At 47.5% G+C, this 13,861-nt stretch overlaps 6 protein-coding genes across 6 annotated transcripts; 2 read left to right on the forward strand and 4 right to left on the reverse strand.

The window, feature by feature from the left end:
* Window positions 1-77: 77 nt before the first annotated feature.
* MCYG_01225 (ecm33) lies at window positions 78-1,358 on the reverse strand (the record flags this gene model as incomplete). Its single annotated transcript, XM_002851075.1, has 3 exons — window positions 78-342; window positions 407-1,238; window positions 1,295-1,358. The coding sequence occupies 3 exons, from the start codon at window positions 1,356-1,358 to the stop codon at window positions 78-80; spliced, it is 1,161 nt and encodes a 386-aa protein (XP_002851121.1).
* Window positions 1,359-3,035: 1,677 nt separating this feature from the next.
* Window positions 3,036-4,345, forward strand: MCYG_01226 (DNA-3-methyladenine glycosylase; the record flags this gene model as incomplete). Its single annotated transcript, XM_002851076.1, has 2 exons — window positions 3,036-4,084; window positions 4,159-4,345. 2 exons carry the CDS (start codon window positions 3,036-3,038, stop codon window positions 4,343-4,345), a joined length of 1,236 nt encoding a protein of 411 aa, XP_002851122.1.
* A 345-nt stretch (window positions 4,346-4,690) lies between these two features.
* On the reverse strand, window positions 4,691-5,438 carry MCYG_01227 (ubiquinol-cytochrome c reductase complex protein; the record flags this gene model as incomplete). Its single annotated transcript, XM_002851077.1, has 4 exons — window positions 4,691-4,780; window positions 4,847-4,900; window positions 5,013-5,121; window positions 5,323-5,438. The coding sequence occupies 4 exons, from the start codon at window positions 5,436-5,438 to the stop codon at window positions 4,691-4,693; spliced, it is 369 nt and encodes a 122-aa protein (XP_002851123.1).
* A 740-nt stretch (window positions 5,439-6,178) lies between these two features.
* Window positions 6,179-7,488, forward strand: MCYG_01228 (mitochondrial folate transporter/carrier; the record flags this gene model as incomplete). Its single annotated transcript, XM_002851078.1, has 2 exons — window positions 6,179-6,662; window positions 6,734-7,488. The coding sequence occupies 2 exons, from the start codon at window positions 6,179-6,181 to the stop codon at window positions 7,486-7,488; spliced, it is 1,239 nt and encodes a 412-aa protein (XP_002851124.1).
* Window positions 7,489-10,032: 2,544 nt separating this feature from the next.
* Window positions 10,033-10,804, reverse strand: MCYG_01229 (CHD5 domain-containing protein; the record flags this gene model as incomplete). Its single annotated transcript, XM_002851079.1, has 3 exons — window positions 10,033-10,397; window positions 10,476-10,662; window positions 10,718-10,804. The coding sequence occupies 3 exons, from the start codon at window positions 10,802-10,804 to the stop codon at window positions 10,033-10,035; spliced, it is 639 nt and encodes a 212-aa protein (XP_002851125.1).
* Window positions 10,805-11,244: 440 nt separating this feature from the next.
* Window positions 11,245-13,564, reverse strand: MCYG_01230 (ligatin; the record flags this gene model as incomplete). Its single annotated transcript, XM_002851080.1, has 3 exons — window positions 11,245-12,299; window positions 12,358-13,198; window positions 13,481-13,564. The coding sequence occupies 3 exons, from the start codon at window positions 13,562-13,564 to the stop codon at window positions 11,245-11,247; spliced, it is 1,980 nt and encodes a 659-aa protein (XP_002851126.1).
* Between the last annotated feature and the right edge of the window lie 297 nt (window positions 13,565-13,861).

The raw sequence follows: 13,861 nt of genomic DNA on the forward strand, positions 1-13,861 counted from the left end.
GAGCTCTCAAGTGAAGAAGAAAAGACGAACGGTAAAAACAACGCCATCGTGTACTTGGTATTTGGACATGCTTTAGTTTACAAGAGGAACTGGAGAGCACCAAGGAGACCAAGGAGGAATCCAGCCGGGGCCTGGGCGAAGGGATCGGCAGCACCAGAAGAGGTAGAAGAGCCACTGTCGGATTCGTCGCCGGTCTTTGGCTTGTCTTGCTTCTCACGACAGGTGAGCTTACCGCGGACGACATCGTCAGACTTGAGCTTGTCGAATGGTTCGCAGCCGAAGGACTCGGTGCTCTGGACGTTGGTGTCACCACGGACTTCCTTGAGGGCGGGGAGCTTGACACTGTGATGCGTTAGTTATGTAAAAGGCGTGAACATATGTATAAAAAAAAAAGGTAGTGACTTACGTGTCGAATTTACCACTCAAGTCGAGGGCACCGCTGATAGTCTCAAGCTTGGGGGTGCCGTCAATAGCCTTTAGGTTGGTGTTGTTGGCAACCTGGAAAGCACCCTTGACAGTCTTGAGGACTGGGAAAGAGAAGTTACTGAGGGCGGAGTTGTCAGCGAGGACAAGGTCACCGGTTTTGGTGAGGTTGGGGGCGAAGATATCTTCAAAGAAGTTGGAGTAGAATCCAAGGAGACCGTCCATCGTCTCAAGAGAAGGAATGGAGACGCTGCTGGCGTTGCGGAAAGTCATGTTGTGAGCACCCTGAAGGTTTGGGAAACTGATCTTGAGATCCTTGTTGTTGGCAGCGAAGTTGATGTAACCGGTAGCATTGGTGATCTGATTGACATTGACCATCATCAAGTGAGGGTTGTTGGTGACCTCCATGTCGGTAACAGACTCGAGATTGATGCCATCGAGAGAGGTGAGATCAGTGTTGGTGACGCGGACACGCTCAGCCTTGGAGACACCCTTGGTAAAGCCGAGGGCCTGGAGCTTGGGTAGAGCCTCAAAGTTGATGAACTTGACAGCGGTGAGGGAGTCGAACTGGAGAGATCTCAAGGCGGTACAGGTGTTAATAGTGAAGGAGTCTCCGATGGAGGTGAGCTTGGAAGCAGAGAACTCGGTGATGCTGGAGTTCTTGCTGCTGAGGGATCCGGTGATCTTCTGAACGCCGTCGAGGCTGATAGCAGAGTTGACGACGTTGCTGATTGTGATGTCTCCATCCCAGGTAGAGCAGCTGCTGAGCTTGGAGGCATCCTGCTGGTTCTCAATGGTGATGTCTCCCTCACAAGCTGTGATCATCATTAGCCCCCGTCCTCATCTCGATGGTTACCTTTTTTTCACTCACACTTATCAGCAAACGCCAGACTGGCAATAGCCAGAGCCGGGACGATGTACTTGGTGAAGCCCATCTCGCAATTAGGTCAGAAAAACACGGGCGTCTAGCTGTAAGGGCGCGAATCAACGGGTCAGCCAGCTATCACGAGAAAGGAACCTCTAGGCGAGAAATAAATAGTCGAGAATTAAAGCAAAAGAGACGTGCAAGGCGGAAGACGCAGCCTTTTGGTGTGCGTGCTCCTTGTGTAATTATTATGTATTGTCCTGCTCAAAGGCAGATTGGGGGAGGGATTGTTGTTATTTGTTGTTCAAGGGGGTTTTTGTTTGAGGGAAAGAAGAGAGGACGTTTCAAGGGAAAGGGGGGGCCACAGCGTAACACGGCCAGCAAAGCGGAAGACCGTCGACGACGAGGATGACTTCTTCATGGCAGACATACCTTAACGAGCGTGAGTCCTTGAAGTGCTTGCCGATGGACGAAGGCGAGTGATGGGAGAGGAAGAAAAAGCTGTCACTTTTTCAAGGGCAGAAGAAAACGAGGACGTCGAAGGGGGAAAAAAAAAACGAGTGGAGCAAGCAAATTCAAGGAGCCAGAGCAAGAGACGCTATCAAACCGGACTGGTTACTAACTAGTCCAAGTAGCGAGTGAAAAAAAAAGATGACGATGAAGAAAAAAAGAAGAAAAAGACCTTGAAGGAAAAGGTGGAAAATATCAGGAGTAAGAAAAAGGAAGAAGAAAAAAGAAAAAAAAAAGATGACCCGCAAAGGGGAAAAAAGAAGAGCGAAACCTGGTCAAGCCTGAGACAAGGCTTAGGTAAGCGATCTTCGTATACATCTTACAGGGAACATCTTGTATAGACGATGATGATGGCACTGCGAGTAGACTGTATAGATGGATGTCTACGAGATAGAGGACGTTGATCTCGACGGTGAATGAACGATATGGAGTGCTGATGTCGGTGGTGGTGTTGCGAGATAACCGCCATGTCTGCGCAGAGTACGGAGTATGTACCCTATTCATCCCCACAGAGAGATCCCTTTCGTCCTGAAATCAATGCTAATATATACACATCGACAGCTTAGGTTAGACCCGATGCTAATTTGCCACAGCAAGTGGGTTTCGCAAGCTGCTGGTCGCTGAGCTGTTGCATAAGTTGCATGCCTCGGGCTGACTGTGATGATGGCCTTACGTAGGTCCTGCCAGGGGGGGGGAGATGAGAAGACGCAAGGCGATGGTGATGTCAGTTCGGGGGGCGGCGGCCAAGGGCTTGTCGATCGCGGGTGAATCGAAGCGGCGGCTTGACAAGTCTCTCCCTCCATCGTTTCGTTTTAGTGGTGCTGGCACATACTAATGGTATGACCAGCCAAGCGTGTGGATGTGAGCATTTGGCCACCCGCGGAGACTTGCCCCTGAGCAAGTCTTAGTCGACTCCCCTTAAGCTTTCGTCAGGAATAAGCAAATACAAGGGTAACAAGATGAAGTAGATGCCAGAGAGGAAGAGGAAGATATAGGACGGTGATGGGACAGGATGAACGATACTACTATTGCTATGGCTGGAGTGGGATGTCGTTCTGTATACTCGGTACTATGTGCTACTACTAGTACATGGTATGTAGAAGGCTCGTATTAATAATCGACGTGACAAACACCTTTACTCTGTACATCAACGAGACGAGACAGTGATATGGGACACTGACACTGGATGCCAGCCAGTTGCTGCCGTCTAGCCTGGGTATCACGTTCGTTGGCCGTTATGGCTCCACGGCGGTCTGCCAGAGTCAGCGCAGCGTTGAAGGCGTCAAGCAGCAAGGAAGACCCCGACAAGAAGAAGACAGACAAACCAACAGAGCTAAAGAAGAAAGGCGGCATCACCAAGTCGAAAGCTGTGCCAAAGACACCGAAGAAGACACTCTCCGCTGCCAAAAGCAAGGCCGTCACAGCTACAGACACAGTGATACCACCAGCAACTCCCAAACGGGCCCACAAGACACCAGAGCCCACCATCCAGAGACCAACAGACCTACCACCATCGCTCCCTCGCACTACCAGTAATAGTAATAATAACAACAACAATGCCAATACCGCAGCAGACCTGAACCGGCCCATCGACCCGCATCGTACAACTGCTACACTTCTCACCCCTCGCGGCTCACACATAACAGCATACCCATCAAACATAGCCGATGCCTCCCCTTCGAAGACTGGCCTCCCCCGCCCAACAACCACGGTTGGCAACCTGCTCACAGACGCAATCGACCACCTGCTCACTGTCGACGGCAAGCTAAAGACCGTCATCGACAAGTTCCCCGATGCCCCCTTTAGACCAGCTGACCTGGCAGTCGAAATCGACCCGTTCCAAGCCTTGGTCAGCGGCATCATCGGTCAACAGGTGTCCGGGGCGGCTGCAAAGTCGATAAAGAAGAAGTTTATAGCTCTGTTTAACCCTGACTCTGCAGACGAGAGCAGCAAGACCAAGGAAGACGGTGGGCAAGGCGATCATGATGATGCGGGTATGCGGTATAAGCCTGTTGCTTTTCCCAGTCCCCAGCAGGTGGTTGCCTGCGACCTGCCTACGCTACGAACGGCCGGTCTCTCCCAGCGTAAGGCAGAGTACATCCATGGCCTGGCTGAGAAGTTCGCTTCGGGTGAACTGTCTGCTCGCATGCTCCTGACGGCCAGCGATGAGGAGGTTCTTGAGAAGCTGATTACCGTGAGAGGGCTGGGGAAGTGGTCTGTCGAGATGTTTCTCCTCTTTGGGCTGAAGAGGATGGACGTCTTTTCCACCGGTGACCTTGGTGTTCAGTACGTATTATCTCCTTCCCGGCACACACACACATATATATATCATGCTTACTATGTTCTAATATGTTTTCTAGACGAGGTATGGCGGCATATGTGGGTCGAGATGTTAGCAAGCTAAAGGCAAAGGGAGGCGGTAAGTTCAAGTACATGTCCGAAAAGGATATGATAGAGATAGCGGCGCCGTTTTCGCCGTATAGAAGTCTTTTCATGTGGTATATGTGGAGATGGGAGAATGTAGATGTGGCCGTCATGCAGGCATGACTCGTCGTACCCCGGGCTTCATATATATATACGTATAAATAAATAACTGAAGAGGGATTGATTTTGGATACAAACGTGATTTGCTTTATAAAACACACTCCTCTCCCCTTCCCCAGAAAGTCTATCGGCCTACTGCCTGGCAGTGTAGTATCTGTACATGTTTATCAAAATGGGAAACGAAAAGGGAACAAAAGAAGAATGACGGTAGGCAGGAGTATAGTTAAACAATGGTGATTTTTCTCTGATCTAGGTTGGGCTAATGGTTTCTCTCATCTCCGTGCCATCCTTCCGCTTATATTGGCAATTCATGCAGGCTGGATGGCCTGGTCAAGGTGATGAGAGAGATCACCGCTTGAGGACGAGGGAGTCGAGTTCCACACGCTCGGCCTGTTCACGCTTGATAGCTTCGATGATTGGAGAGAGGTATCGGACATCCTGTAGAGTGAGCTGTTAGTGTTTTGTCCTGGTTTGCAGGGATAACTTGGGGGGATGTGTAAGTACATCTTCTGGCTTAGTCTGGTCTTTTTCAGGCAGAAGCTGGTGTTCAACAGAGCACTATAAAGAATCACTCAGTTAGTCCATAGGCCATAATATGTCTAGAAACCAAGGTAGAAATTAAAAGAAGTGAAATCTTGTCTCTCTGGCAGGTAGAGAGGTATGCACATACCTGGACGGCTCGGCGGATGCGGTAGAGACGGTCATATGCCTCTTTGGGAGGAAGTCTCTTCAACGCCAACTGAACAGTATCATTATCTTCTGGGATCAAGTCATCCAATCTATCCACATTCCAAGATATAAGTCAGCATGTCTGCTCATGAGAATTTCTCTCCAGATGGACCTCTTAGCCGCCACTGCAATCCCTATCCTGTCCTGTCTGCCATTTATTTTGGCTACCCAGTGTCGCATTCTCTGCCGGTGAACCCCCATCTCCCCCGCCACCCGTCCCTCCTGGTCGTCAATGGCTAATAACAACGCACCTTAGGCCCAATTTTCTGTATCCAGCGGCATTGGCGTACCAGCTGGCAACTGGCTTCATCGCATTCTTGAACCACGGCACCTCAAAGGCCCTGGCGACCATCGATGTCAAAACCATCGCGACGGTTCAAACAATACGTCGAGATCGAGTGTTTCGAGAGGCACTTCCCACCGATACGGGTGTAATGGCTGCAAATTCTAGTGCTGGCAGGCAGGCTTGCTCGTTGCTGTTTGGCCAATCACTGGTTTGGTGAAGTTGCTGAGGTTGTTTGTGCAAAATTGAACGCTCGGGCCAGGTTCGGCCATGTCGGATCTCGTGATTTCAACCAAAAAAAGTATCAAGCCGTGGGTTGCTGCAAAAAGTGCTTACTTTGATGATAATCCATCTTCCCTGATCACAAGCAATTCACAAAGGAAGCAGAGATAATACTCACTTGTCTACAGGATAATCATCCTGTCCTCTTATTCTTTTATCTTTTTCCTGCCTATTGCTGGATACTGCTACTGCCTACAGCCTGCACAGGTCTCCTTGTCTATCGGCGATATACAATCTTCCGTCACCATATCCAGCTTTTGCCTATTCCCCCGCCCATGCCTGGAGTTGCTTGTTAGCCTCCACCTGCTCCAGCTTGGAGCTGTGTAGGCTTGACCGCCCGCCGAATCACTCTTTTTTTCTCCAGCATTTCTTACCATAGACTGAGCGCTTGAGGGAGGGAAACTAAGGACAGCGAGTTCGTCGTCCCTCATTTTGTATAGGCCTATTGCCTTTGCACTTCCCATTTCTATCCTACTCCGCACCCATGCAGCGATATCGGTTATCCTGTTAAGTGAGACTTCTGCTCCATTCAATCATCAAGGATGTCTCTAGACCGTACTAAACCGGCAGAGACATTCAACACTCAATCATCGCAGCAGCACCAAGTCTCGGGTCCGGATTCACAGGCCTCGACAGTACCACAGCTTCACCCCGGGGCACAACCCCCTCCAAACTCCACCTTACTCGCACGATTGCAGGTCTACTCGACTCGTATTCCACAGAGCTATGTGACGCCGTTTTGCGGAGCAGGGGCGGGGGTTGCTTCAGGGATAATCACCTGCCCGTTAGACGTCATTAAAACCAAACTACAAGCACAAGGAGGCTTCTTAAGACGAAATGGGAAATTGGTGCACACAGAGGCTCTGTATAAGGGCATGATAGGAACTGGCAGAACCATATGGCGGGACGAAGGCCTGCGTGGTCTGTACAAAGGTTTAGGCCCAATGCTTCTGGGCTATCTTCCTACGTGGGCCGTCTACTTGACAATATATGATAGAGCGAGAGATTACTTTTATGGCCGAACAGGTGTGTGATTTGTTTGATTTCTGCAGAATAATTTGCTGGGATTCTATTTGCTGATCTGCAGTTAAATGTAGAAAATTGGTGGCTTGCCCGAACATATGCATCACTAACTGCTGGGGCTTGCTCGACCATTGCAACCAACCCTATCTGGGTCATTAAAACTAGGCTCATGTCCCAAAGCATAAGGCCTTCAAATGACGGATTTCAGGCTCCATGGTACTATAAAAATACCCTAGATGCCGCACGGAAAATGTATGCAAGCGAAGGCATACGAGCATTTTATTCAGGCCTCACCCCTGCCCTTCTAGGCTTATCTCATGTTGCTATCCAATTTCCACTGTATGAGTACTTTAAACTCGCGTTCACAGGGTTTATGATGGGAGAACACCCTGATGCAGGTAACCCACACTGGGTGGGCATTGGCGCTGCGACATTCCTTAGCAAAATTTGTGCTAGCACAGCTACATATCCACACGAAGTACTGCGCACAAGGCTACAAACTCAACAAAGAATAAGCCCTGCACCATCACCAGAAGGGATTTCGTTCCGTGTCTCAGACGACCCATATGGTGGTAATGTGGGAGCCGCATCCTCTGATGGAATGCGTAACCGTCCACGCTATCGAGGGGTTATTAGAACGTTTCAAACAATCCTGAAAGAGGAAGGATGGAGGGCATTTTATGCTGGAATTGGGACCAACCTCTTCCGTGCAGTCCCTTCCGCCATGACCACCATGTTGACGTATGAATACTTGCGCAACATAATACACTGGGGTCAGCATGAAGGGGAAATAATACTAGCTTCATCGGTAGAGAACCAACACCTATGACATAGTACCCAACTACACAACGGGAGAGAATTCCTGACCATATCAGCCTGTGCAGTCCAGGCCCATGATATGGCCAACGAATAGTGATTGATATATGCGTCGCACGTATTCACCAAAAATCTTTATTTGTTATTCCTCCTACTTTATGATACCATACCAGATTTGCTAGAGAAGTGACATTCTCTGACTGTCGTAACAAATATACCCAACTAAAATCTCATGGCTCTCTTCATCTCCCTCTGCCCTTTTCTATTCTCCTGTTTCTATTTCCCTCTATTTACTATCTTAATGTTTCCCAAAGGATTTGTATCCAGCAGAGCAAGAATCTGGCGTGTATGGCGTCCCTACTAGGAATGGTTTATGTATATGTTTATTTTCAAGTTGCCCATGTTCTCCGCAGGTGGTGATGGGAGAAACTAAGGTCAGGATATGCAGCTGTCTTTTATGGGTTGGCCATTGTCTATTCACAAGTTCAACATAGCATACAAGACATGTACCTTAGCACTAATGCATGCGCTGATTTTTTAGATTAAGTACAGAACACTTTCTACCTATTTAGAGTAAGATCCAGCTAAACCGCCACCCAATACAGTATTTATATTTGATTAAACATATTGAATAAATTGCTTAATGTAATATACTGAAAATAAGTCTTCTCCAGGTTTTGAAAAGTTCGTTCCTGGCACTTGATATGGCTTGATTTCACTTGCTCAAAAAGTTGTGTGCTCTCTCATAAGAGATCCCCATCTCGAGCCCAAAGAGAGGCTACTGCTAGACCTGACTTAGAGACCCGCCTGAATGCTGTCCAATACTCCGTCCAATAGTCAGTTATTCAAGCTAATTCCATATCAATTGGGGAAATGATGGCAGTAGCTATTTGGCGTCGGTAGAATATTGACTCAAATTTGGCGGGTAGGTCTCCATCCAATCGTCGCTGGTTCTTCTCCGCCATTCAGACACGGAATGGTCGAAGCTTATATGGCTTATATATTGATGCATTCTCCTTGATGAATGCATCCTGCCTCGTTATGTTCTATTCCACGTGGCCGTGAGGCATCACATCACTACAGACGGCTACCTCGGCCGGAAGAGGTATATATTGAATTCTGTTTGGCATTATCGCGTGCGGATCGAATACTTCGAAAACAGTATCCGGTCAGTAAAAGAGCCATTGTAAAGGCCGCTATGGGTACGTTGAGCGACTAAAACGAGATGTCAGTGTATATGAAGAATAATTGACTAGAGTCTCTAAGTGAACAGATACCAACCCTTTTGTTTCTTCCAGACAATTTTTCGGCCAACGATTGTTTAGGCGCCATATTCTCCTGGATCTCTGCTCGCAAGATATGCTTATAAAAGACAAAGAAGAAGACGGACAATTAGAACAGATTAAAGAGAGAGAGTTATGGAATAAAATGAGTTCTTTCGCGGAAGGTCTAATACCGTTTGTGACGATACGAACCGAAATTAAAGGTTATTATTGGCCAATTTGTTCACTTTTGCTTCATATTTTAATCAGATGAATTTTGCTTAGTCACTCAGCTGCGTCACGGGCACACGATATATCAAGACTTTAGTAATCACTCTGCTGAATAAGCTCCACCACTTTAAAACTAAGCGACTTTTTTTTTCTGGCTTTCTTGTTTCTTCCTCTCTCTCAACTCCTCGCTCAAAGAATCGCATTCAAAGCTTACGAACAGGGCATTTAAATGCTCGTACCAATATATGCTTTGGGAGAAAGTCCCCGGACGCCCTGACGTAAGTCAGGCACTGCGGAAACGCGCTGCCATAGAAGCACTTCATAGCAGCTGATGCCCTCTTGGCTACCTTCGCGCTGGCTCCGACCTTCGTTGAACCGTCTGCACTCTTCAGTCTTCTGTCCCAAATGTACCGATTTTTATCAGTGCCGGAGCAGCTTTGGGATGACGATATGAGTCCCATGTTTTGGCATCGAAGATTTCGCCGTTTGGGGGGTTGCGTCGAGGAGGTTTCTTGGGGAAACAATGGGAATTAGCGGTGGGAATCTGGCCAAGGAGGTTGCCGTTCGTCGAGATTCTACAGCTATGCGATTGCTCTCCTGTCTCTGATCCTTCGGGGCTGGGTGAGTAACTCGATGGGGCTTATTCTTGAGGCGAGGAGTTCACCCCCATTTTTTTCAACTACCGAACCTGTAGCTTATGGAAAGCGGTGATCACATTTCTTTTATTCGGGCTTCATTCTCTAAATGACTGTCACGATGTAACTAGATGTGATCTCAGAAGCCCCTTCGAAAGGGCCAGATTCTTTATAAATGTTCAAGTGATGATATACAAATCATAGAGTCAAGCACAGAGGCCATACGATGGCTATTGAAGATAAAGATTTTAAAACCTATCTGATGAACATTGCCCCTTTCCTACCCAATTTACCTTGAGAGGGAAACCCCCCTGTCGTTGAAATGCTGGTAATCAATTCCAGATACATAATAAACAGCTTTGAGTGTCATAGCCTGAGTTTTATACATTAAATAACAGCAGTAAACATGTTTTCGTTTATTTCATTTGGTCATTGAGTCTTCCTTACGGGTGTCTGTTCTCTACTCCCTCTGGGAGTTCCCATCTTCTGCGCTTCCCCCCTAGGTTGATTAATCTTTTTAAATGCTGGAGCAGCGACTCCCATGGCGCCTCCGACAAGAGCAATAACGGTTCCACATGCCCCTCCCCATACTTGTATGCTGACTGTTCCTAGTGGCGCGCGAGGAAAAGATAAGATCCATTCCACCTGCCATGGGAGCCAGCCTCGAGGAAGATCGAATATTGGTGATTTCGAGAACCAGAACTGAAGAATCACGGTAACACCGGTGGTAGAGACCCATCGTACAGTCTTGATGGTCCAGTCGAAAGAAGTCTTCAGCGCACTGAGCTTTTTATCTATGCGGCAGATAGATATATTAGCGATGAGGTATCTTCCGGTGTTTGTATAGGCCAGATTGCTGTTCCTAAGCATACTCTTGACATCATATTCCTCCATAGCTTTATCATGTCGTCTCCTTAGCTTTGCCCATTTCGCAAATTCGTCCTGGGAGCTCGTTGCGCTCATTTCTCGTTTAAGTCGGATTACTTCAAGCTTCGCATGTCTCTGTTCCCGGGCAACTTGTGACGCTTGGTTCGGGAGCTTGATATACAAAAGCCATAGCTATAATGACAGTATTAGTGAAAGCGGATAGCAGAAGAGAGGATATTGCGAATACCAGGCTATCGATAGTTCTGGCGCCAATTGTATTAATTAAATAGGTAATTATCTGAATAACAAGGACAAAAAGAAGTAGTGATGCCATCATCAAGGATGGCCCCAGCGCCGGCTTTCTCGAAGTTGGCCCGTTATTTATTCTGTAAAAGCATGAGGGACCAAAATGGCAGCAGTATATAGCTACTTTGAAAAGGGTAGACGTTCGAAAGACCGTTTGTCTCTTATTCCAGCCGTAGAGGAAGGGGACGAAGCGGTGCGCAAGGAATAATTTCTTGTGGTGTGGTGTTTGAATGTTTGCTTTGTTTGTCACCAACCGAGGTTTGTTCAAATTGTTACTCTGTTGCTACTTTGACATTAATCAGGGTCGTTGGTCTACGCAGTAAAATGGTCCTAATGTTCCCTCCACAATGCTCCAAAGTGGCATGCATATATTTTTCTCTTGATAACAAAATTCATAATTCATTATCATAAATATGTCCATGGAATGGCCATAGAGCAGAGCTATCAAAGCGACAAGCACCAATGTGCTCACTTCTTTTTCTGGGATTTATCCACGACACTTATCCACTGGGACTTGAGGCCTTTGTCAACAAGTAGTTTCTCTACTACACCTCGATGGTCACCCTGAAGGAAAACCTCCATCTCTCCCTTCGCACCGCCGAGTGCCTGGCTAACGCTGGTGCTACTTGCGCACTTCTTTGATAGCTCATCAGCTAGCAACTGAGGTGATATGCCAAATCGATCCAGCCCGGCCACTTTAGTACCCAACTTTGTTCCCGTGCGGCGTTCGACTGTTATGGTTGCTTTCGGAAGCGCGCCCGGTTTGGGCTTCACGTCAGAAAGAGTCTGGTTAGGTTTGAGGATGGCATGATAGGGAGCACACAGAGACGGTTCTTCCAGTAACTTCTTGAGCAAAGCGTCTCGTGTGATAGTTCCGCGGGATAAGGTCCCTATGTCATTGGAGGGAATTATCTTGTTGCCGATGAAGGCGTTCAGCTTCAGCAAGCGAGGATTAGAAGAGGAGATGATGGGTGGGTCTTGGGAGGAGATATAATCGTTCAGGCGTTTGGAAACATCAGAAGCTGAATAGTAGTTGTTTACGTCGGTGGTAGATAAGGCTGGGAACAGTTCAGGCACCAGTTTGGGGCTTGGGCGGTATAAAGTTTTCACATTGACTTGTTCGAGTGATACGCTCCCTGCTGTATTTCCGGGGCCAATCTTTGCCTTTGCACCCCCAGAGCTAGTCTTCTTCGGTAACCGGTATGGGACGAACTGGTCAACTTGTATGTCGTCAAAGTCGACATCCATGACTATTGTTTCCCCGCCTCTATCTTTTGACTTGAGTAGCTTCATCTTATCAAGGTGTTTGATAAATTTCTTCACGTTCTTCCAGGACGTCTTCTTAATTTGATAGTATTGTGCTTGTTCTGGCGAAAATATTGGCAAGAATGGAGTAATAAGATTGGATATCACGAAGGACGGTTGAATAGGGAATGATAACCCATGATTCTGGTCCCTAGGGTTATCCTTCTTGTGTTGGTATAGTGCGTATAGGAACGCTTTTTCAAAAACGTCATCGATTTCTAGCATGTTTCGGCCCTGTTAGAATCATTCTTAAAGATTGGTTATAATGAAATTCACCTTTCGTTGTTGGAGGCGGTAGCTGATCATCTTCATCCTCTGCCTCTTGAGCTTCGTTTATTAGGACTCCGCCCTCCACACCACCATTCATATCCTCTTCATCACCTAGATCCAAATCTTGGAGTTTTTCTTCGACATTTTCGGTACTGGCTATCCAGCCATCTAAGTGATCTGGAGACGGTTGGCCAGGTTTCCCAGCTGAGCCCCAGCTCCACAGTTCATCACCTTCCCACTGTATTCCCCTGACGGCATGCCCCTTTGCCCCTTGTACCTGCGTCAGGCTCGCAATATCGACCTCGCAGACGCCTACAAAGGTGGGAACACTAGGTTTATTCAAGCTTGAAACAGCAACCACTGCCCCTTTCACAGCTCCCGTTGGAAATGGCGGTCCGTTTGCGAGGCCCGGTGTCATAAGGTCTGCACCATTGTAAAGTTTCTCCATGACATGGCTTGTCGTGCAAATCAAGGGAACTAGTCCTGGGTTACGCCATAGTGAATAAACCGTGGGGTATATTCTTCCGTCAGTCCCTGGTCCTTGTTCAAGTCTAACCCATAATACTCTTTCTTCACCGTCTGGGTGTGTTCCAACATACACAGTTCCATGAACGAGCTGTAGATCGGGGCCTGCAGTAGTTGTAAATTTTCCAGCTAGGGTGTTCTCTGGCAGAAGCGAGTTTCGGATAGATGCAAGGCTGGGTGTGGTGATGGCGGCCTGGGTTGATGCCTCATCAGCTTCGGGCTGAGCCGCAGGCGCCTCTGGCACTGAGACCTTGTACTCTTGGATAATTTTGTCTGCAATCTTTCTCCGGTCAGAGGACCGAAGTGGCGCAAGGGGCTTGATCTGTTATGGATGTTAGCAGAGCTCGTCTCTGTTATCTCCAGGATGGCGGGGGTCAGACTGATGGCTTCTTCTTAAACATTGTAGGTAACTGTTAACAAACCTAGTACTAATAACAAAATGCAATACAAGAACTAGTATTAAAATATGTGTAAAGGAAGTAAATAAAAAGAATAGAAATATTCCTCAAGAAGTTGAAGATGTTGATGTGAGGTCGTGGGGTTTGGCTCAGCTTAAAATATAGAGAGCTTGGTGACGCAGCAAAATATTTATTCCTTTAGTTACAAACTTGTTGATTAGCCTAGAAACTGCAACTTCATCAACCACGCCCTGTGAAAGGGTCCAAAGTAGCGAGTATTCTGCATACATCGTTGGTTGCTATTATGTTCGCTCCTGGCCATGTTATTATTCCCCCCTGCTTGACAGCAGATGCACGTCCAATAACCTCCTGATGCGCCCAACCCATCAATCAACACTATGGCCAAATATATACCCAAGAATGCTCTATTGATACCCACCTGAACCGTTTATGACAACTGAAGTTCTTCTCTAAAAATATGGCAAAAGGAAAAGTTCTAGCGCTTCATTTTAAGCCTACGAAATCGCCAGCCTGGGGGGAAAGAGCCTATCGAAAGGCGCAACAAACCAGCGCTCAAGGAACTTCTT

Source organism: Microsporum canis, genomic scaffold (genome assembly GCF_000151145.1).
Source record: "Microsporum canis CBS 113480 supercont1.1 genomic scaffold, whole genome shotgun sequence".
Taxonomy (NCBI): Eukaryota; Fungi; Ascomycota; class Eurotiomycetes; order Onygenales; family Arthrodermataceae; genus Microsporum; species Microsporum canis.